The sequence below is a fragment of the Camelus bactrianus genome, chromosome 21, assembly GCF_048773025.1.
Source record: "Camelus bactrianus isolate YW-2024 breed Bactrian camel chromosome 21, ASM4877302v1, whole genome shotgun sequence".
NCBI classification, from domain to species: Eukaryota; Metazoa; Chordata; class Mammalia; order Artiodactyla; family Camelidae; genus Camelus; species Camelus bactrianus.
In genome coordinates this window covers 12,523,263-12,546,990 of record NC_133559.1, presented here as the reverse complement: position 1 = coordinate 12,546,990, position 23,728 = coordinate 12,523,263, and the positions used below count along the sequence as shown (strand labels likewise).

The following is a 23,728-nucleotide window of genomic DNA, read 5'->3' as shown; positions in this document are numbered from 1 at the left end:
TGGAAAAGAGAACCAAGACATGAGATCATTTACTTCTTTCATTTGCATTTTAGCAAAAACAAAAAGAACAATCCACTGTTTAAGAATCAAATTCCTGTCCAGTGACATAGTTTATAGTCATGATGGTAAAATTAACTTCTTTATCCCTACTGCTAAAATGAAACAAAGCAAGAAAGAAAAAGTGAAAAAGAATACTGTCTCTCTCTCCCTAACTACTGTTATCTAATTAAGTTCAGGTTTATCCTTACCTTACCTTGATATAAAACACTAAGATATGATAAATCATTAATTAGGAACTGAAAACCTCAAACAGAATGTAAGATATAGTCCTAACAGTATTTTTAAACATAAGACTGTCTCTTCTGGAACATCAAAGGATTGGGGGATGGCACAGTGATAAATTATTCTCTAGTAGCACCTTTTACAGCAAACTAATAAGAAACAGCTTTTACAAATGCAAGAAATGTAATGCACATATTAAAAAAAAATACCATCCATCTTCCTTTATAAAAATACAGTCCTTTTAAGGCTAGGATTATTTTCTTTGTAACAAATACTTTTTCTCTTCCATAGAAAAATGTTACTAGTCACATCAATCCGTGGCTTGACAATGGCTACTTTTAATAAATATTGTACTGTTTTTATCAAATAATAGAGAAATTATCCCAAACCTAAGAAAAAGTATTTGGCTATGTGAGTGTTAAAAATATGCTTTTGTGATGACTTCCATAACATATACTTCAACACATTCACTTTAATATCCATCAAGTCTCTTTGTGGTGCTAGATCCCATATTTAGAAGTTTGTTTTTCCCTCCATTTTAAATGTGATTGTGTCAACACAAAGTTAATATTTAGTTCTCATCAGTCAACACAGTTGGAGCCTTGCTGAAACCCTGTCCTCAGCTGCCCTCTTGCTGCTGAAAATGAACTTTGAGGCTGGTGCAGTATAGAAATATGACAATTATGTCTGCGAGAACAGGCTGAGCACAGGGAGTTTTTGTGAAAAGGCAGAAATCATGAGATTTCTATATCACTAAAGTCTTCCAAATCTCCTAGCATATTTGATTAATAACTAAAAATACATGAAATGTTTGATTTCCCTAATCTTCAAGTGTGAAGTTCTCTGGTCCAAAATTCTGAGCTGCTAGATATTTACATGTTAGGAAAAGAACTGAGTTAACTGAGAATTTCAACAGTGATAGTGAGGGGTGACAATAATCAGAGACTGAATCATTTACTGCTAGTATATGCTTATTTCTAATTATGCCCCCTCCACATTCTTTTAAGAAAAAAGAAAAAGAAAAACCTAGGATATAGACCACCAAGGAATTCTAACTCATTCATGGGCTCCTGGTTTAACTAACATACAGCACTCCAACAGAAATATTCATATGGCAACTCTATGGAGACTATATTTTCATTTTAGAGGAAAAGTAGATGGAATGTAAATAAGCTAAGCATTTTTCCCCAGTAAGTCTAACATTTATAACACTCAAAAGTGCTCATATAAACATTTCCTTCTGCATAAGCTGACTGATTATCTAACACATTCTTCACTAACAGGAGTAAATGCTTGATAAAGGGAAGAGTAAAGAAGACTAGAGAGGCTGAGGAACTTAGATCCAAACATTCCATAATTAATATATTAATCAGTCCATGATTCATATTAAACCAAAATTTGGGAAGTCTACTTTTCAATAACCAAATGAGAATATCACCACAATGCCTGAAAAGAAATTTTTATCTTTGCACTGCTTCTTTAGTTTTAAACAAACAGTATGGCTATCAAGATGGAAAAGAATAAAAACCTATAAGCAGTTTATATTTTCTAAATATTGCCTGACATCAATTCCATGCACCTCTCCATAGTGCTGAACAGCTCAAAGTCAAGCATGTATTACAGCACTTAGACTGTTTTACTCACATAGTTTATTCTATATTGCTTCCTATCTCTATCTTTTTTTCTTCCACAGTATTCAGCCCAGTGCCTTGTATACAGGAGGCTTTCAAAAATACTTCCTTTATTCCTTGAAAATGAACTTACCCTTCGAAACGACACAACATAAAATGTGTCTCCCCTTCTGTGGATGGCTTCAAAGAGGTCTTGATAACTTCTGGGTGAAGCATAATACACCTGTAGCTCACTCCCTGAGTTCCTGCTGAGGTAAGAAAATGGCAAAGTGTACTTAAACTAATAAATTTCTATCCTCTCAAAAATGTTCCCATTCTAAGGTGACATCTGAATTGTAAGCATCTCTCTCAATCAAAATATTAGCAGTATCTTGGCAGTAATTTTTATAATAACATTCTGAAAAGCTCAAGGTCAGGATGTCTGTAAGATCCAATTCACTAAACCTAGAACTCTCATTTCTGTATCAAGGCTCTAAAGTGCACCAGACAGTCAAGCATGTAAAAACAATAAAAGTATCAGAAAATAGATTTCTGCATTGGTTTGCGTGATTTTAAAATTTTGGTAACAAACATTAAGTCTGAAGAAAAGTTATTTTTCACCATTCTGTCAAATCTGTGAAGGCATGATTGCCTACAAGGCTAACTGAAAGGTGAAAAAAGCTTAGGATTTGGAAACAAATAGACCTGGCTCTGAATTCCCACTCCACTCCTCAAGTAGGTATTCTTGGGGGAATCAATCTCTGAGCTACCTCAGTTTCCTCACCAGTAAAATGAAGATAACCATATAAACCTTATAGTACTATTACGAGGGTCAGAAATGTTACTACCAAGCACGGGTCCTGTTCCATAGGAGTCACTCAACAATTGCTAGCCATAGATACTAAAAGTACCATGTCAGTGCCTTGATAAAATTGTAACTAAAACTATAGTACCTCAGACCCCATCATATCCCAAAAGATACACTCAAATGATGTTAATATAGCTCTTAATGATATTTTCTAGGGTTTTTTTTTTTTTTTACTGTTTAGCACAATAAGCCAACATCCAAAAGTTAAAGGAGAGTTAAAGAAATAATGTTTCATTTTTTCTTCAAAAAGAAAACATATGTATTTCTTTCTTATATATTCTTCTTTTATGTCTTCAATCAAACTGTATTAACTTAAGAGGAGGGGAAGATTGACCTAAGAGGAAATCATACGTGAGTCACAAGAATTTCCTTTAAAATAATTTCATGTACTCAATAGGCCATTTCTGACCATAATATTTTGAATAATAAGGCAATTTTTATTATTTATGGTGGCCGATGTTCTACAAAGTCAGTGCGAACAATGAATTAGCAAATCCTAAACCATCCTCCTAAGGGGAAAAAGGGTAGGTTTCTGTGAGCCCCAAGTTACAACATTTTTGTCAACTGATCAACATATAACCTTGTTTTATGTGTTTCTATTTAAAGATACCTTCTTTAATATATACTGTTCATTCATTAACATTGAATTCACAGTCAACAGCACTGTAAATCATGCCTGAATGAAGCTCATCTAATATGCATTTTCTCCACATGGCACAATACAGCTTTCTTGCACTCTTGCGAGCAATTAGGGCAGCACTTTAGTACTATGCATGGGGGCCATTTTAAACAAAGAATTCACAAGCAAAAGCACAAAATGTGAAAGATATGGCACTAAATAGATCTCAAAAAGGACAATTTTTTTTTTTACAGTATGAGAGCTGAAACAGAAGGCAGAGTACGGCTTTGTTAAATTTCAGCTGGGAATGCAAATGACCATGAAAGCACTTTTGAGTACTGATTTTGGGGTTACAAATTTTCGCAAGTAGGTGGATTCTTAAATACAGAATACATGAATAAACAAGGTAAACTTAACTTATTTAGAACATTTTTAAAAAGACTTTTTAAATAGCAGTTTCAGGTTTACATCAAGGTTGAGAGAAAGGTACAGAGATTAAAACATTCTTAACTAATGAAGAAATAATATGCCATCACAAGGATGTGTCAAAAATGGTATTTTTTAATATCCATTTTTAAATATATATACAGTAAATGAATGAAATATTCTGGTTCAGAGTTACTATATACATTTGAATTATCTATTTCTACAGGATAATGACGAGAACTAGTTTTAAATGGAGGGAAGTGTGCATTTCAACTTTACTAAAATACTAGATACTTAAAATTCCTTAGTCATGAGTTTCCACACTTTCTTACCTGATACTAGTGGTTTCTGTGTATTGGACGGCCATGAGCTGAGAATTTGAGCCCTGTCCCAGAGCACCCTGGAAGAAAAAAAATGGTTTAATGTCATATTATGAAATTATATGAAGAGTTTCCTAAATTGACTCATCCTACATTTACATTTACAAAACTTTCATTAAAGTATTCATAAAGTTTTTTTTTCATGAATATTCTGACATATTAGGTTTACATAACTAAACAACAACACAGAAACTGGAACTCTTTTGGTCATATTCTGGGCTGAGAGATGTGTCTGACGGACAGTAAGACATTTTAAGGCACTTCCCACAAAGATTAAAGAAACAGCGCAAAAACTTACTCCAAGCATCGTAAGTTCTTTGACCAAGTATTGTTGAACACATAACAACTTACGTTTGTCTAAAATAATTAATTTCTCAATGAGAATTTCCTGAAGATTGAAAGGTTCGCAGTGAAACCAGACCCTATTGTTTACTGAGTTAAACACAAAGATCTTTGTGCCTAAATATACCTGTGGACTAATTCATCATTAAAGAGTCCTCATCAATGACTCCTGACCAGATCTGGAACAATCAGCGGTCTATACATACTACACTGGAATCCTGTCGCCCATAAAGCATCTGCTTTCCACTATGCCTTCTTATAGTCCCTAGAAGCTTTGTAAGCTGATCTTCAGAAAACTTTTGTAAGCGTATCAGAGTTTAAGGGCACATTACCAGTTATTACATTAGGAAGTGACCTTATTATTACCTGGTCAAATGGTGACTTAAGTAATTGTTTAATCATAAGATTATTAGCATTTGTTCATTATTGTATCCATCTATCCATCCATCCTCACCAATCAAACTTTCATAGACATGCACTGGGACTATAAAATTTAATATTTAACTTCTGTCCTCAAGAACTTTCAACTTTAACAGGGAAGACAGATATGTGGAAACCATATAGTGTGATGCTAAAACAGAAGAATATACAAAGCGTTAAGGGAAAAATAAGAAGGAACAATTTTGTTTGGTGGTAGATGCAACCAATGAATACAGGGCTTCCAATTTCTGGCTCTGTAACAAGAATCTTATTATATGAAAATCTAACATAGATCTCACATAGTGGGTGTTCAATAAACATATTAAACAAAATAAAAAGAGCACTGATAAAATGAGAAGAAAAAAGAAATTTAGGTTCTACCAATAATATACACCTACACCAGATTTGGAAGGCAGAAGGGAGACAGAGCCCATTTTTCCTCTGGCCATGGTAGCAGCTAACATGTAGGTTTTGGCAGACGTGAGTTTTTGCAGTACTGGGCATTGTATTCCAATGCCAGTAAGCAGCTTTGGGACTCTGAGGTAACTGTGACATTGGTAATGATGCCAGTAGCCTCCAGAAGTACTAACAACCAATAAAGTTGCCATAATAAGTAAACAAATGGTGTCAGAGAGACCCAGAAAAACACATACTGGATAATCGTAGAATTTCAGAATGTCAGAGCTTGAGCTCATTGAGACTAACCCTCATTATTTTATTAGAGTAAATAGTTATAGTAAATCACATCCTCTTCTTTAGAAACTTTCTTTGCTTGGGTTTTTGGACACAACTATTCTACATTTTCTCTCATTCTACTGGCCAGCCACTCCTCTTCCTTCTCAAGTGTTGATCTTCCCTGTCTTGTAGCCTCTAATGCAGGAGTTGTTCCAGGACTCAGTTCCTTAACTCTCTTCCTTCCTTTCTACTTTCTCTCTAGGTGGTATCATTCCAAATGAAATGTCCAATCTCAACCTCTTCCCTAAACTTCAGACCTGGATATCTGACTGCCCACTTGACTTCTCCATTTGAATGTCTAATAGCTGTTTCAAACTTACTGTATCTAAAACTCTTGTTTCCTGCCTCCAACTTATCTTTCCCCAGTCTCAGTCAGTGGCATCACTATTTGCCTGGTAGCTATAGCATAAGATTTATCACTGATTCCTTGTTCTTTTACAAGAGCAATTTTATCAACTATACTTTTAAACTATGTTTGGCATTCAGGTACTTTCCTCCACCTTCACATCTACCACACTAGTCTGGGCCACGATGATCTCTTGCCTAGACTAGTGAAATGGCTTAAATGGTCTCCCTACTTCCACTCAAGTTCCCTGCTATGGCCTACTCTGTGTTGCAGTTAGAGTGATCTCTTAAAAATATAAATCAGATCAAGTCACACACCTCAAACCTCTCAATGCTATCCTCTCACACACGAGATGAAGACCAAAGGTCTCACCATTGCCTAAGAGATTTGATGTGATTTAGCCTTCTCTGTCTCTCTGACATCATCTCTGGCTCCTCTCCCCTTAGTCACTGCTGTCCAGTTTTATTCAACTTCTTGATGTTCCTCAAATACGCAAACTGTTTCCTCCTGAGGGTATTCCCTTGCTCTGGAAGATCTTTCTCCAAATTTTCTCCTAGATCTTTACATTGTTTACTCCTTCATTTTCTGCCAATGGCAAAAGCAATGTTCTACATTTACCTCACCCACAGCAAGGGAGACTGCAGTAGGGACTAAAGACCAGGCCTGATCCCTAAAACATTCTGCATAATTTTCCAGACTCTTTCCTCCCCAATACTCAAAGCTAGAAGCAAAGGATTTCAAGTTGTTGGGGCCACAATCTGGAAGAACCTGGATTCCTCAGTCACTGTTTAGAGGAAAGGCAATCTAGAGAGCTATTTCAGACTGTGAGTGGGTGAGAAACAAATGTTTAGTCCATTAAGCTACTGAGATTTTGAGGCTAGTTAAGTAGCTAGCATTAAGTACCTGATAATATCTTTCTCAAGTGGAATCCCTATAGAGAAGGCTTCTCTAACTACAATCTAAAACAGCCACTCATCTCTCAATTCAAACCCTAACCTCCAACCCTGATTTTTCTTCAGAGAACTTCTAATTTTTAGTATGTTTAAATACTTATTTACTTGTTTATTTTTTAATTTAATTTTTTCCCTTGTGATGAGAACTTTAAAGATCTACTCTCTTAGCAACTTTCAAATATACACTATAGTATTATTAACTATGGTTACCATGCTATAAATGACATCCCCATGATTTTTCTGTTTTATAACTGGAACTTTATACCCTTCACCTGCCACCTCTGGCAACCACCAATCTGTCCTCTGTACTGGAAGCTTGGGTTTTTTTTAAGATTCCACATGTAAATGAGGTCATACGGTATTCATCTTTTTCTGTCTGACTTATTTCACTTTACTTGTTTATTGTTTATCTCACCTACCAGAATGTAAGTTCCACAAAGGCAGGGAATTTACCATACTCACTACTATATTCCCAGGGTCTAGAACAGTACCTGGCTCATTATTACTACCACAGGTAACATATGTTGGGAGCTTGCAATGTGTGGGTCTAAGTGCTTCAGAAGTAGTAATAAATATTTGAACAACAGAAAGACAGTAAATGGTGCTTTGTGGTAGACAACATTAAAGACAGAAGCTCAACTAAATAGGCTCTAAATAAGAGTTGTCATTAATCTATAGTGCTACATGTCTAAGTACAAGAATGCTCTCCATGAAGACGTGTCTTCACTTCCAAGCTGTCCTATGTTTGAAAAGCTCTAAGAACAAAGGAGATAAACAGTATCATTTATTATATCACTTGTGCCAAAAACATTTGATACAGATGTCCATGCACAGGAACCCCTGGGCTTGAAAGTAAGTGTGAGGGAGACAGTAGGAAACAGCACTATGCCTGAGCAGGAAATACTAGTGCTGTAAAACCTAAATGATGCTGTGAAATATGGGAGGAGGGCTTCAGCGGCAGTGAAGCTAAATCAGAAGCAGCAGGAGGCAGCAGGAAGTGGCCAAAGTTCAAGCTTCCCAAATCTCCCAGGGAAGAGAGCAACCCATCTGGGGGAAGTCTTCTAACAAATATGCTAACTATTGCTCAAAGACAAGCAGAAACAAACCTGAAGAATTCGGGTTTTCTCTTGATTATTCGTCATTCTTCTCGACTTGGTCCTTTCCACTTCATGTCTATGAACCCACCCTCGAAGTTCATGATTTAACCTATAAAACAGCTTAATTAATTAAACGTATTTCATAGAAAAGATATCTCAACCATGGCTGGAAATGAATTTAATCATATTCTTACGTTCCAAAAAGCATTCCAAGTGCCTAATAATTCAAACTGCTTTTTGATTTGAGAAAGCTAAGATAATGTTGTTTTTAACAAGACATGCATTTTTATACAGTACCTCATCAATCATGAGTTCAAAATTCAAAGAAAATCATAGCTAAATACCTGCCAAACATAAATACTGGATGCAAAGGTTTTTCCACAAAAATGTATTTCCTGTTTCTGCTCTTGGACTATGTACACACAAATATTGGAGACACTGGAGAACACGAAACAAGTCATAAGACTCCTAACAACAGATGGAGGCATTAAAGCCTTTGAAAATCATGCTCTTTTGGGAGGAGAAAAAGAGAAAGAGAGAAATTTCAATCCAGATTTTCCAACATTGGAATTAAAAAAAAAAAAAAGCCTAGCTCAAATATAACTTCCCTTTATTTTGCTTATTTTTTAGAATAGTTGTAACTATATTTACTTAACTATAGTTGATTACTATGTATCACCAAAAAAACCCCAAAACTGAAGCAGTTTTTGAGGTTCGAGGATAGGATTCAAAATCACAGGAAAAAATTCAAGGGAAAAGTAGATAAAGAAAGGTACACTAATGCAAAAGTGACTCCAGAATCACAAATCTTCAAATTATTATCTTCCCATTTGAAGAACAAGGTACCTTCCACTATGAATATTACTACCTGCATGTCTAACACTTACCCTAAATTTTTATACTAATATCATTCTGTAGTTTTCAAATAGGACATGTTTACATATACAACCCCAGTACCACCACATGAAACAGATCCATCACCATCTCTATCAGGTTGGTGGGGAAAGCAGACAACAATTGATATGCTTATGCTTATCCAATAAATAATTCAGAGATTTTCTCAGCCACTTGGTTAATCTGAACAAATACTTCTCCAGGTTCCAAAGCTAAACACAGGAGCCCACTGAGATATATCTGCAACAATCTATAAAACTCACCTGAGAGATTCTGTTGTGTTAATCAGGGGCTGACAAGGAGGTGGAGGAATATAAAGTAGTGGCTCTTCAGTTAGCACCATCAGGGCTTTGTCATTTGAAACAGAATGATCATATCTGAAACATACATGCAAAAAAATGCATCATCTTGTATCTTAAGTTCCTAAGAAGAAGTCTGCTATAAAGAAAATCACCACCAGTATTCAGTTTACACGGCGATAAAAATACAGTAAATAGAACATACTGTAAGATAGAAGCCAATGTAATGGAAAAGGAGGGAAGTATAGACCATATAGCACAAATGTCATTTTCCAATTTTCCGAGATTATCATGGTAGTTCCCATTTACTGAGCAATTGTTATGTACCAGAAACTAGGGATACAGTGATAACATGTGGTTCATGTCTTCAATGAGCTAAAGGCATACACAGTACTGCTGGAACAGAGGTGACATAGTAACGGGGGGAAAGACTCACTGATTGACAGGCAAGTACTAGATAACCAGGATTAAAGTTTTGTGGTCATCCCCAATTCTGTGATAACAGAACTGAACAGTCTCCTTAAAACAGTATGTGTTGTAAGGGGGAAGGAAAAGCATAAAATACTTGGCAGGAGAAAAGTAAACGCACTGAAAAGCTAAATGTAGGGGGGGAGGATATAGCTCAGTGATAGAGTATGTGCTCAGCATGCATGAGGTCCTGGGTTCAATCCCCAGTACCTCCATTAAAATAAATAAATAAATAAAAACCTAATTACCGACCCACCACAAAATTAAAAAATTTTTAAGTTAAAAAAAAAAAACCTAAATATAAATTTTAGAATCATGGAGGAATCATTAACAAAACACCAGAGTGACATTAACCAATCATTCCATTTGCTTCAAAAAAATATGCTTTCCTAACCATCACAGTGATCTAGATCATGTGAATTCATATCCAGGGTGTGATATAGGGAGCAAAATCTGAGTTGAAAATTAGAATTTGAGCTGAGGCATTATTGCCATTTATTCTCTTCAGTCTGCTATTTTAGCTTTCTTGCTAAAAAATCTTAGATCTGTCTTGAATTTCTTTATATATGATACTCTGGATTTAGAAAACTAGATATATTAAAATCCAAACAGAAAAACTACAAACATAAAATTGGACATGGCCAGGTTTGCACTTTTCTTAATTCATTCAACAAATATTTACTGAATATCAACCATGTGCCAAGTACTGTGCTAGGTGCTGGTATTCCAACAGAAAACAAAAGAAATGAAGTCTCTATCCTCAAAGACCTTAATGAGGAAAATGGACCAAATACAAGAAAACAAACACATAAAATAAATACAAGTTGTGGTAAGAGCTATGAAAGAAACAAACATATGGTTGAAATATAAAACCAATGGCAATGTCTACTTTAGATAAAATGGTCTGAGAAGGAGATAGTATTTAAGTCAGGATAAGAAGAATCAGTCCTATAGAAATTGGGGGAACAGTGTTGTAGATAGAGGCAGGTGGGAAAAAGAAGCGTTCAAGGAATTTAAGGAAGACTACTCAACAGCTGAAGAGTTGTGAGCAAGTAAGGAAGGCACAAGATGAGGTTAGAAAGACAGAGACAAGATTATGATAAGGAATTACTAAATGTAATAGGGAGCCAAAAAAGGGTGTTAAGTAGAGAAGTGATATATTTCAATTTATGTTTGCACCTTGCTATTGTACCAAAAACAGTTCTGATGGAGGCAAAAGGGGAAGCTGGAAAACCAGTTAGGAGAGAGCTATAGCAATCCGGGCAAGAGCTGAAGATACCGTGGACTAAGCTGGTGGCACTGATGATGAAGAAGAATGAACCAATTCAAGACAGTATTTGGAAAGAATATCAACAGCACTTGTTTAAAGGAAAGAATCAGGGTTTCCGGCTTGAGCAATAAAAACGAAGAATCCTGTTGTAGAGAAGAGTTCCACCGTGCAGGTGTTAAGTTCGAAATGTTAAAAGACAAGTCAAAGAAACTACTGGATATATGACTCTGGAAACCCAGAAGAGAAGTCTGGATGGGAAACAAATTCAAGAGTCATCAGGATGTCTAGAAACGGATTGTGTGCTACATTATGAATGAGTCACCTAGGCAGAAAGAAAACAAAAAAGTTCACAGTTCCAACCTTAATATTTGGATAGAGAAGGAGCATATGAAGATGAAGCAAAGCCCATGAAAAAGAGGAAACTAAAAATATAGCAATACAAAAGGAGAACGCTTCAAAAAGGAGTGATCTACACAGCCAAATGTTGAAGAAAGATCAAGTAAGATGAATACAGAAGTTTTCCACTGAATCTGGCAACGCTGAAGTCACTGGCCCTCTTGACAAAAATAATTTTGGCAGAGTGGAAAACTAACTTCAAGGTAAAAGTTAGAGACTTCTCTGTATGCCACACACAAGGGAAAAAAAGAAACAGCTTAAGGAATACAGATCTTTCTTCCCTGCAGGTTGCACCAGAATCATTCTTGACATCCCTTCTTCTGCCTGTTAGGATTAAGTTACTTAGAATAAAATGGAGATGGTGGTACACAGGTAATGACTGCACACACAAAAGGAGATCAGCCTAAATTAAGAGTTGAGGGAGAAGAAAAAAAACTCTGCCTTACACTTGGTAAATTCTGAATGCTTATAAGAAAAGGCTGTTTGCCATACTAAAATAAATAAACAAACAAACCAACCCACCAAGAACAAAGATCTGTCATATATGTGTCATTTTAAGAATCAGGGGGAGGGTATAGCTCAAGTGGAGCACATACTTAGCATGCATGAGGTCATGGGTTCAATCCCCAGTACCTCCTCTAAGAATAAATAAGTGCTAAATAAACCTAATTACCCCCCCCCACCAAAATAAATAAACTAATTAAGTATATAAACTTAAAAAAAAAATGTAGTCTCGCCTTTAAAGGACCAGATTCAGGACTTCTCTTACAAGATCTTATGGTAGCTCACAGAGAAAAAAATGTGACAATGAATATATATATGTTCATGTGTAACTGAAAAATCATGCTCTACACTGGAATTTGACACAACATTGTAAAATTATTATAAATCAATAAAAAATGTTTAAAAAATAAAAAATAAAAACAGGTTTGCATACTTACAGAAATACAAATGCTGTAGTCCATCAGAAAAGTTTAAAACCCCTTTTGAAAATGTAATTCTGATTTTATTTCCATGTGATAAACTCAAGTAAATGATTTCTGCATATCTGTGTTGACTGGCTTTGTTCTATCAGCCAAAAATATTCTTTGGAAAAGAAAAAAAAAAATCTGATAGAAGAAATATCAGGGAAGAGACTGGGTGGAGTCAAAGAGGAAAGGGAGAATCTAAGCCAACACACAATCTGGAGACAATTAGGTCCACACGACTCCTGAGATGGTCAGAGTTCTAGGCTGCTTGCAAACCATTTCATATCAACAGAAAAATTTTTCAATAAACCACTAAAGTGAAGGACAGTGTTAGGTTGCTAGAGTTAATGAGAATTCCTGTAATAACTACAGGTTCTGACTTGATGCCTTATATGTAGAGTGACTATCTTCTTCCTTTTATCCAAGACAGTCCTGATTTATGCCTGGTATCCTGAGGTAATTATTACTAGCACTACTTTTCGTTCTTAAAAGTTTCACTGACAAATTATCTGGTCATCTTATTTATATACCATACATTTCTAAGACTGAATACTATATGCAGTTAATTATTAAATGATAGGCAAATGCAATATTATAAATTACAAGATTAGAATCTACTGCTTTTTTATTTGAACCAGTTCTCATAACTCTTCTCAAAAATGAAACAAAATATAAAATAAGCTGCATTAAAAAATAAGTACAAGTGTCATGGCTGAGTATAAATAAACTAGCTAAAATTCAGTTTAAAATAAATTCATATTTGGTGCTTTCAAATGTTTCACAAACATTTTGGGGGGAATCTTTTATTCAGTATTTACAGTGATAAAAGCAAGAACATCAAGTTAATGGACTGACATGTACCTAAATCTTCCAAGTGGCTCAATGATAATCTTTGATATTTCAAGAGACTTGCATGTAGCCAAGAACCAATAATCATTCCCATTTTTTACTAAGACCAGAAACCCAGATTACACACAGGCAATGGTGACTTTGGGGTGGGGGACAGAGAGATGACTTGCATTTCATGCAGTATGTTGAAAGCTGATAAATTACAGCCTAGAAGTCATTCAGATCTCTAGGCTCAATTACTATGATTAGCGTAGTATGATCTGTGATCTTTCCAGGAGCCACCATGTTACCTTACTCTAACATGGACAAATAAATGAAGACTTCTATTTATTGTAGTTAGTGCAAACTAAAGAACATTCTCACAAAGCTTTTCTGAACTGTAATTTCAGGTGTCTTATCAATAATTTGTTCTATTTTTAGCAGCAAGCTATATATTCCTAAGTGGCACACTCTCAACTCTCATAAATCCAAAGCCTATCTAGTAAAAATGTAACTGTTGATGGATCCCATGTAGACAACAGAATTCAAAATTATAGAACACGTAGGGCAAACTTGGAAAAATTATTTAGTAAAATTAAAAATATTATTAAACTCTAGCAATATTCAGGGATACCGTTATATGATCACTAAGATCAGTATTTCAGAAGTATGGCTGATTTTGCCATGTAGAAAAAAAGCAGGAAATGTTAGGTTTCCCAGCATTCTGATCTATTACTTCTATGTTGCTTTATAGTTATGACTACATAATTCTTTGGATCCTACACCACACTTACCATAGTACTTTGTACACTGAAGATTCCTTTAAAAAAAAAAATTACACTAGCATTTTATTTTCAGGAAGACAAAAAGGAGACAAGCCTGAAGGACTATGGCAATAATCTCATTAAACAGTATGGGTGTAACAGAGTAAACATCAGAACAATGATTCCCCTATGGCCTTTGACCTGTAAAGTGTTCAGAGAGTTAAGAGTAAACAAATCTTTCATGGTTTTCAAGCATTATCCTGAGAATGGTTGCCACACTATAACCTCCCTCTGCCTTGTTAGTCAAAGACCTAGCTCCATTTGGCTCTGACAAAAATTCCAAGTAGTACAGGGAAATGTTTATCAAAAAGTATACAGGTCTGAAAAGGTCCACTATAACCTTCTGGTTAACATCATATAGAAACTGTACTGTCATAGAGTTACAAGTCTTTTACTGTTGACAAGCTGTATGGAAATTTATCAAGACAGTATTAAATTATAACAAGGGAAGGAGAGTCAATAAAGATCACAGTAAACATGTACAAATGATTTTACCTAATGCCTGTAAATAGGTTCAACCATATTATTCCACCAAATCATATCCATCAGATGATACAGTAACAAATATTAAACACATTATATGTATAAACATATGATAGACAGATAAAACGACTATATTAAAGACATAATACACCATGTAATGTGTAAATAACGCATGTGTTTCAATATGTATTATCAGTGCACACAAACTGAGGTTTAAGGTCCCACCTCCATAAGAATTCTAAAATTGGGAAAGCTTTTAAAAAGCAAATTTATTCTTGGAACTGATCTTAACAGTAAAATGTATAAATGTCCTTGTAACTTATTTGCTCTATTAGTTAAAACAGTGTATAAACAATTTAGATGTAAAGTTATACTATATAATTCTGCTTCAGTTTCATTAAATCAATTTAACAAACAGAGACATTCCATCTAACCTGTAGCTGTTTTTCTGGATGATACCATCTGATGTGTCTTGCTCCTCTTTAGCAGAAAATCCGAGAAGATGCCTCCGTTGATTTGCAGGGTTCACACTAGGATTCATTCCCCTGGAATCCTGTTCCAACAGGCTGAAATTTTAAAATGTGAAGAAATAATTGAAATTAAAATATGTCATATACATGTGTACTACATGTAGCTCTGAAGCAAGGCAGAATTCCTTCTGTAGGTCCATACACACAACAAAAATGCCAGGCATAGAAGCAAGTCAAAACAACTTACTGACATGGTCAAATTCCTAGGTTAGCATCCTGTACTTATATCAAAAACTATTTTGAAAATAATTTTTATAAGTATAGAGGTAGCTTGTTTATAAACTTTTTAAGTTAAGTCAGTGTTTTATATGCTTTAAAAAGTCTTTAATTACATGATATATACATACATATAAAGTAGAAATAGGTACAACATACATATGAACAAATTCTAAACTTAGATAATAACTGGAATATGAGTCGTCATAGATGCTGAAAACTGATGTTTTCAATGAGGAAATATTTCAAATGAAATGAGAATTACTCTCTTTATCAACAGCCAAATACATTAGCCTTTCACAATCCCAGCAGGCAGGCTATCAAATGAGGCTAACAGAAATTGTTTTAATGCCTGTAAAAATGTCCTAATTACTTCTTTCTCTCCACCCTCTCTAATACTTTCTTCATCAATGTATGTTCTCTTGATGGGCATAAGTATTGGTGGCAAATATATATATATAAATATCAGTCAAATACTGCAATAGATATATTTAACACTTTTAACTCATTAATCAAGGGCTTAGAAATCAGGCTTATCAATAAAACATCGTGTGTGTCTGTGTTTTATTTTACAAGGCCACACATACAACTTAAACTAGTCATAATTCTGTTAATTTTCATTGCAACTGAAGCTAAAAAACAGGGAGTTCTCCAAATCTTAAAAAAGCTATTTTTCTCTGTTTATTGAATGGTTCATAGATGATTTCTATAGGCTAGTAGTAAGTGCAGGTAATTTACTAGAAACAGAAATTTGAATGGATGAAAAAACAGATGAATAATAGTCAAGATTTAAACCAAACCAAACCAAGCTAAACAAACAAACAAAAAACCCTCTAGCAGTTCTCAGAACCAGGGATTACCAGACCCTGAGATGAAACATGTACTTTATAGTTGCAGTTTGCCAAGAGAGCCAACAAGAGCAAGAAAACAACCTGAGACTCTTTCATCCATTCAATGAACAATCATAAAACAACAACTCTTCTAAGAGGTGATGCTCATTCTTGGAATCCAGTCACTGTACCATGGAGGAAGGCCAAGCAGCTTGTGGATAGGCCCAAATGAAGGAAAAAAACAAGAAAAAACCAAGAACCATAACCAATAGCCTGGCTCAGGTCCCTGCTGAAGCCAGCACCAACTCACTGGCCAGGATGACTGAGCCATCTTGAAAGCAGGTCCTCCAACCAGAGCCATCCTCACTGACACTCCACGGAGCAAAGAAGTACTATGTCTACTGAGTCCTTTCCCAAACTGCAGATGTTTTAGCAAAGTAAATGACTGTTGTTGTTACAAGCCTTTAAGTTCTAGGGTGGTTTGTTAATAGCAGTAGGTAACTAATACACTAAAGTTACTAGATTGCTGAAGTCAATGTTTAATGTAAAAAGTTTGTGTGCAAACAACTCTTTGGTATCCTCTCACTTGAGAAAGGCACATGCTAAGCACTATGCTAAGTGTCAAAAAAAAGATGCCTATAAATTTGAGTGCAATCTCTTTTTTTTCCTCTTTTAAAGTTGTTCTTTTCTGTTAACAGTTTTTTATTGAGTTATAGTCATTTTACAATGTTGTGTCAAATTCCAGTGTATGAGTGCAACCTCTTTTATGTTATAGTCACATCAATCCCATATCAACCCATAAAATAAATATTTTCCCCTTTCACATCCAATCTTAAGCTTTGGGAAAATGGGTAAAGCTACTGGATAGAGTCCTAACTCTTCTACTTGTAAATACCAACTTCTTTTCCTCTGCATGAATGGCTATTGCTCTATTAGTGATTAACACAAGGGCTCCAAATGCAGATTATGAACCCCAGCTCTGCCACATGTTAGCTGTGATTTCAGTTGCCTCATCTGTAAAATGGAAATTATAATACTTACCTTATAGTTCAAGGAGGAATTAATTTATATAAAGTGCTTACACTAGTACTTGGTATGTAGCAAATGTCTGATAAAAGCTTAACACAACAAAACACACTAAAATCACTACATTTACCAATCAAGCACAAATGCTATCAACATACAGCCAACCTAGATTCTGGAACTAATTGTGTCCACTTTTTTATCCATCTTTTTTCCAACTGCCTTATTTCCATTTATTTCTCATTTTCAAATTCACATCAAAAAAAGGGGGGGATGGGGAGGAAAAATGAAGACAAGTAATGCTGCTTTACTGAGAATTCCAGTAAAAGGGTTGAAATAAAAAGCCATAAAAGGCACAAAGAGTACCTGTAATTCCTCAATCCTACTTCCTCCGAGATCATGGATTATGATAAAACTGACTGTGAACAAAAGATATTAATGCCAGTTTATGTTTGGAAAACACAGACACCATAAAATCTAAATGCACAGCACACACAGTTCATGCCACAGCAGCCATAATTCGATTGAAAACAATTTGCAGAATGAATCTTAAAATATAAGTTTCAAATGCTTACTGAAATGACAAAACAGGTCAGATCTGGAGAAAATAAGGCATTAATGGCAAACTGCCTAGAAGCAACAGATAATTACATATATTTTGATATAATCAAAAGTTTCAAAGTTATCCTCTACTACCTTAATATTAGGCTAGACCTTCATGTTACAAAGTAAAGCTGTGTATTTTTCTGTTATTTATGTTTTGCACAGCTTACTACTGAAAATTGTGTTTGAGAAAGCTTTTTCAGACAAATCATCCACTTGTTTTATGTTAAACTAAGATTTGTAGTCTAAAGAAAATATCAAAGTAACCAACTTAAAACTCCAACAGTTTTCTCATCTGCCCTAGTTTCTCACTGACATCCTCACAAGACAGAAGCAGCAGAATTTACTACATTACATCCTTTTATGTTTGAAAGTGACATAGTGACTTACTCAAGGTAAAGAAGGAAGTTATCAAAGGATGTAGATTTCTGATTTCAACTGCTTTTCCCTTCATTATAAAAATTCAAGTTTAGGGGAAAGGTCTCCAAGTGATATATAATAAAGCCACTGGGATACTCCTTATACACCTCTCTATATGCAACTCATATGATCATAAGACAAAACTAAAGAAAATCCTCAAGAGAATTTTCCATGGCCTCAAAACTCAGCTCTGCACTACTGATGGACTCTAAGCCATTTTTTTTTTTAAACAAAAGATTAAATCTGCAGAGGCTAGAAGAAAAAAGTACCAATTACTCTGCATGGATACTTTTTAGAAGAACACGAATAGATTGGACTATTTGAAGAAAGAACTGTCCTTAGCTCCACTACCTCTCTGCAATCCTGGATTCGATAACACCTGGTATTTAGATGTATTGTATTTCTTCAGTTTATGTGTCACTTTGATAAATGTGGAAAGTACTTTTAGCCAAGAACTTGAATTAGATTTCATTTAAAAGTCTGGCTGAACAAAACTATGTATATTTGGTGGTTTGAAGCCTGACATTTAAGTTATACAGTAACTTTTAGCCTACAGCCAACAGTGATATCATACAGCAAAACGTGCTTAGCAATTGAACAGAAAAAAATTGAAACCAGATTTGGGGACAGGCTCATCTCAGGATAAGAAGCTACAGTTCTTCCTGTAAAAATACTGAAAAGCTGACAAACTTAGAGAATACTGGAATTAAAGACTATTTCTAACCAGTTCCAGACAACTCAAATTCAATACCATATTCTCTGAGGTCACCTTTTCCTTATAACATAGTCTCATAAGAAAACCAGAGTAGCTGGCCCTTGAGTAGTATGATTTACCCTTCCTCATCCAAGTCTGATGTCCCAAACTGAAAAGATTCTGGTTCTCATGAGGGGATAGCACCTAACACAGAACAAACAAGGAAAAAATACTGTCAACTTCAAACACCTGCTAATTTTTTTAAAAGCCCTAATATATTTAAAACCTTGGGATGTTGCTTTATTATTTGCAGAAAAGAAGGACGAATATAGTGACTTTTAAAATAGAAAGGGGAAAATATAACAAAGGAATCTATAAACTGCAATCCTATGTGCCAGGAAGAAGTTCCTCTCACAGGGTTATGCTGTGGATTCTATGCTGTCCAAAACACAGGTCCATAAATTTCCTCAATTATATAAGACAAACCTACAAATATACAAGTGTCTGTATAGAGATTCAATAAAACTTCTCATTTATATGTGTGTGTGTGTGTGTGTGTGTGTGTGTGTGTGTGTGTGTGTGTGTGTGTGTGTGTATAACCTCCTAATTTAAGGGATAAGTACTCTTAGAATTTCCATAGGGGTCAATGTATAGAAAGAACAGAAATACGAAACTATACACAGTAGTTTTCAACCCTGGACATACTTCAGAATCACCTGAAGAAAATGCTTTTTAAAAACAAATGATTTAGACCCATCTTACTAAGATTCCAGAGATCTAGGGTAGGGCTCAGTTAGCTCTCCTTTTAAGATTTCATAGTGATTATGTGCAAGCAAGATTGAAAACCACTTTGAGAGAATTTAACAAAAAAATCATCCAAACTGTTAAGGAGAAAAGGAAAATTTGCAAAGTATCAGACAGACTTCTGTGATAAAAACTGTAGCCCTACCATTACTCAACAGTCAACAAAGCTCAGAACATAACAAAGCTGATAATAAATAACAAATTGCAAGTAGGGTTTAGACTGATGCTTTTCCAATAGGCTCTCAATCACCCTGTTTTATAAAGAAGGAAGTATTTTTAGCAAAACTTGCTGCTGGTTAAAATCCATGTTGCTAACAAAATCTTCTGGAAATTCTTTTCCTTCCATCAAAATTAATCAATTTTCCCTTTCTCTTGCCTTATTTTCCTCTGATTTCTTAAATTAATTCAACTTCCCTCCATGCAGAAATATTTTTACAAGTGTTTAAAATGAACACTGCTCATTTCCCCTACCTCATCGTATTTCCTGGATATCTATACAAGTCTGAGATTTACATCAATCCTTGGGGTCAGCTGGGAGCGAGTTAAACTTACCTACTGTCAAAACAGTCATGAAGTACAAACTTAAAACAATAATAAAACTTATAAATTAAACAGAACACAGCATAGAGTAGCAATGAAAAACCATGCCTTTGGTATGAACAATGTCAGGTGTGCTCTTTGACCACTGCTTCAAGGAAGTAGGAACCCATGAGGAGGAAATTATAAAAGATCAAGCCCTCTCCCAACAAAGAAAATATCCCCTTCAATCTCATAAAATTTAAACTTAATAACCATTTATGTTGTATCTTATCCAATTTCAACATCTGTTAGAAGGTTTAGTATATAAAAAATGATTAGAAGAAACTACATTTATAGTGCAGAAAGTAGTAGTAATGAGATAAAGGAATAGCTATGAAAATTAAGGTACCTTAGAAAATGTCCAACAAAAAATTTTAAATGTAATCAGTCATGAGAGGCTCAGGATTGGAAGAAAATTTTTTGCCTTTTTTATTTTTTAAGCAGGGGGACAACTTCTTTCCTATCTCTGCATTATACCTTGGTTATTGTCATGTGTCATACCCTTCCCTTGGAATGTCTATCTCTCCTCTTCTTATAAATCTTTCATTTTATTCTCCTCCATGAAGCCTTTCCTTACAATAACTATCTTCATTTATCTCCCACTTTTCAGTACAACGCTCATAACACACACCATATCACTTAGTACTCACTATAACATTCCCTTGCATTAGTCACTGTTTCATCCTTTTCTCCTTTGTAGCAAACGTGATGCCCTGTATGACCTGGTCACAGCCTGCCTTTTCAGCGCAATTGTTTCAGCCCATTCCCCACCATATATTCCATGCTCATTCACACTCAGTCATTCATTCATTTAGTCACTCAACCATTATCCAACAAATATTTATTAAGTAGCTACAATATATCAAGTACAACTAAAAACAAGGTGAGCTCTAACCATCCCTGACTGCGTTTTATTCCAGGTAAAAGCCACCCTCTTTCAACTCTCTAAGCATTTGTTCAGAGTATTCTCTCTGCCTGGAATGTCCTTTTCTCTTTGTCACCATGACAAAACCCTTCTTAGCAATTCAGTGCAACATGTGTCTACCATGTACTATACACATTAAGCTAGATGCTGAGAACACTGAAAAAGAAATAAGGCAGAACTTCTAGTCTTTTAAAAAAAAAACACAAGAGTCTATAGTGGTGAAGACAGATACACCAACAATTAGTAAAGTGTGATACATTCTATGATACGTATACAGGATAATTTGGGAGCATCAAGAAGAAATACTTACCCCTTCCTCTCCAGGGATGAGTTAAACTTGCTCACTGTCACTTTTGAAATCTGTAATAACAATTCCCTTGCTTTTCTTTCTAGCTATACCACATATGCACATTCATTCATAATGTACAGTTTTTCTGATTTGAACTTGATATAAATGTCATCATACTATAAACATTTTTCTGCAATTTGCTTTTCCCACACAATGTGATACTTCTTTCAAGGTCTGATAAATAGCATTTTAATACCATAATTGAATACCAAATTTCATTATGATTTCTTCTTTGATCTATGGGTTTCATTATGCTTTGTAATTTTTAGTAGTATAGGAGTTCTTAGTTTCATGTTTTTGTTATTGATTTCTAGCTTAATTGCATTGACAGTTAATGTAGTCAATTATGTTAGTCTTCGAAATTTGTTGATACTTCCTTTATGACCTCGTACAGATTAATTTTTTAACACTTTCGTGTATGGTTGAAAAATTCTCTGAGGTTGATAGATGCAGTTTATATACATACAGTCATTAGGTCAAATTTAATCATGACAATAATCAAATCATTTGTATTCTTGCAGATTTTCTTATCTATCAATTACTGAGAGAGGTAGGCTAAAATTTCCTACTGTAACAGCAGAATGTCAATTTTCCCCTGTAGTTTCATCAATTACTATTTCCAAGCTATATTATTAGGACCATACTAATTTAGAATTATTTTATCTTCTTGGTAAACTAAACTTTTAAATCAGCATGTAGTGACTATGTCTAATAATGCTTTTCTCCTTACAGTCTATGTGTCTGATATTTACAAAGCAACTCCAGCTTTCATTTGGCTAGTATTTGCTTTTTCCATCCTTTGGGCTTCTACTTTTCTATAGCTTTATGCTTTTAGGTATTTCTCTTATAAATAACATAAAACTGAACTTTACTTTTTCCCCTCCCCCCTGCCTTCTAAATGCAGAGTTCAGTATATTTCCACTTACTGTGATTATAGATAATATTCAAGATTCATTTCTACTATAATATTTTGTGCTTTCATAATCTAGCAGTTTCTTTCTTTCTCTCTCTTCATGCCATCTTTTGGACTGAGTCTGTCCACCACATTCCATGATTTTTCTTCTACTAGATTTTGAAATGATATACTCTAATTATATTTGTTAGAGGTTACCCTTTAAAACTTTAAAATGCCAATTAATTTTAAGTCTAGACATAATCATTATCTTTACCTACTTCCCAAACAAGAATAGAAACTGAGTGTTTTAAGTTTAATCACTCCCCTCACAATTTATCAGATATTCCTATCCAGAAATTATAGTAGTCCCCCTGCGCGATTTCGCTTTCTGTGGTTTCAGTTACCTGTGATCAACCATAGCCTGAAAATACTAAATGAAAAATTCCAGAAATAAACAATTCATAGGTTTTAAACTGTGCATTATTCTGAGTAGCATGATGAAATCTCGTACTGTCCTGCTCAGTCCCACCCAGGAATCATCCCTTTGTTCAGTGTATCCTACTCGTTAAGTCACTTAGTAGCCATCTCACAGCTACCAGGGCGACTGTATCAGCATTGCAGTGCCTGGGTTCAAGTAACCCTTATTTTACTTAATAATGGCCCCAAAGTACAAGAGTAGTGATGCTGACAATCTGTACACACCAAAGTGAAGCTCTAAAGTGCTTCCTGTAAATGAAAAAGTTCTCAACTTAATAAGGAGAGGAAAAAAATCATATGCTGAGGCTGCTAAGATCTATGGTAAAAACAAATCTATCTGTGAAATTGCAAAAAAGTAAAAAGAAATTTGTACTAGTCTTATCACCACACCTCAAACTCAAAAGTTATGGTCACAGTGTATGATAAGTGCTTAGATAAGATGGAAAAGGCATTAAATTTGTACCATAAGACAAATTTATTTTGAGAGAGAGGCCACATTCACATAACTTTTATTATAGTATAATGTTATAATTATTCTATTTTATTATTAGTTACTGTTGTTAATTTCTTACTGTGCCTAATTTATACATTAAACTTTATCATGGGTATATATGTATAGGAAACAACATAGTATATATAGGGTTTGGTACGATCCACGATTTCAGGCATCTATGAGGGATCTTGGAAAATATCCCCCAAGAATAAGGAGGGGATAATATACTCCCATCTTTATTTGTTTAACCTTACAAACTAGACATTGTTAATGTTTTATATCATTAACTTTTTTTAAAGCTTCACCCACATTTATTATTTTTGTGTTTGCTATTCATTTCTATATCTCAAAACCTTCTTTTGAGGTCATTTTCCTTCTTCCT

General features: G+C 34.7%; 1 protein-coding gene across 1 annotated transcript in view; it reads right to left on the bottom strand.

Moving 5' to 3' along the window:
- ATF6 (activating transcription factor 6) overlaps nucleotides 1–23,728 on the bottom strand; it is a 166,932-nt gene that overhangs the window by 96,838 nt on the left and 46,366 nt on the right. Inside the window, exons 10-14 of the mRNA XM_074349717.1 lie at nucleotides 14,943–15,074; nucleotides 9,236–9,349; nucleotides 8,088–8,187; nucleotides 4,138–4,205; nucleotides 2,047–2,161 (exon numbers count right to left, since the gene is read on the bottom strand). Coding sequence (XP_074205818.1) covers nucleotides 2,047–2,161; nucleotides 4,138–4,205; nucleotides 8,088–8,187; nucleotides 9,236–9,349; nucleotides 14,943–15,074 — 529 coding nt within the window. The remainder of the gene's footprint in view (nucleotides 1–2,046; nucleotides 2,162–4,137; nucleotides 4,206–8,087; nucleotides 8,188–9,235; nucleotides 9,350–14,942; nucleotides 15,075–23,728) is intronic.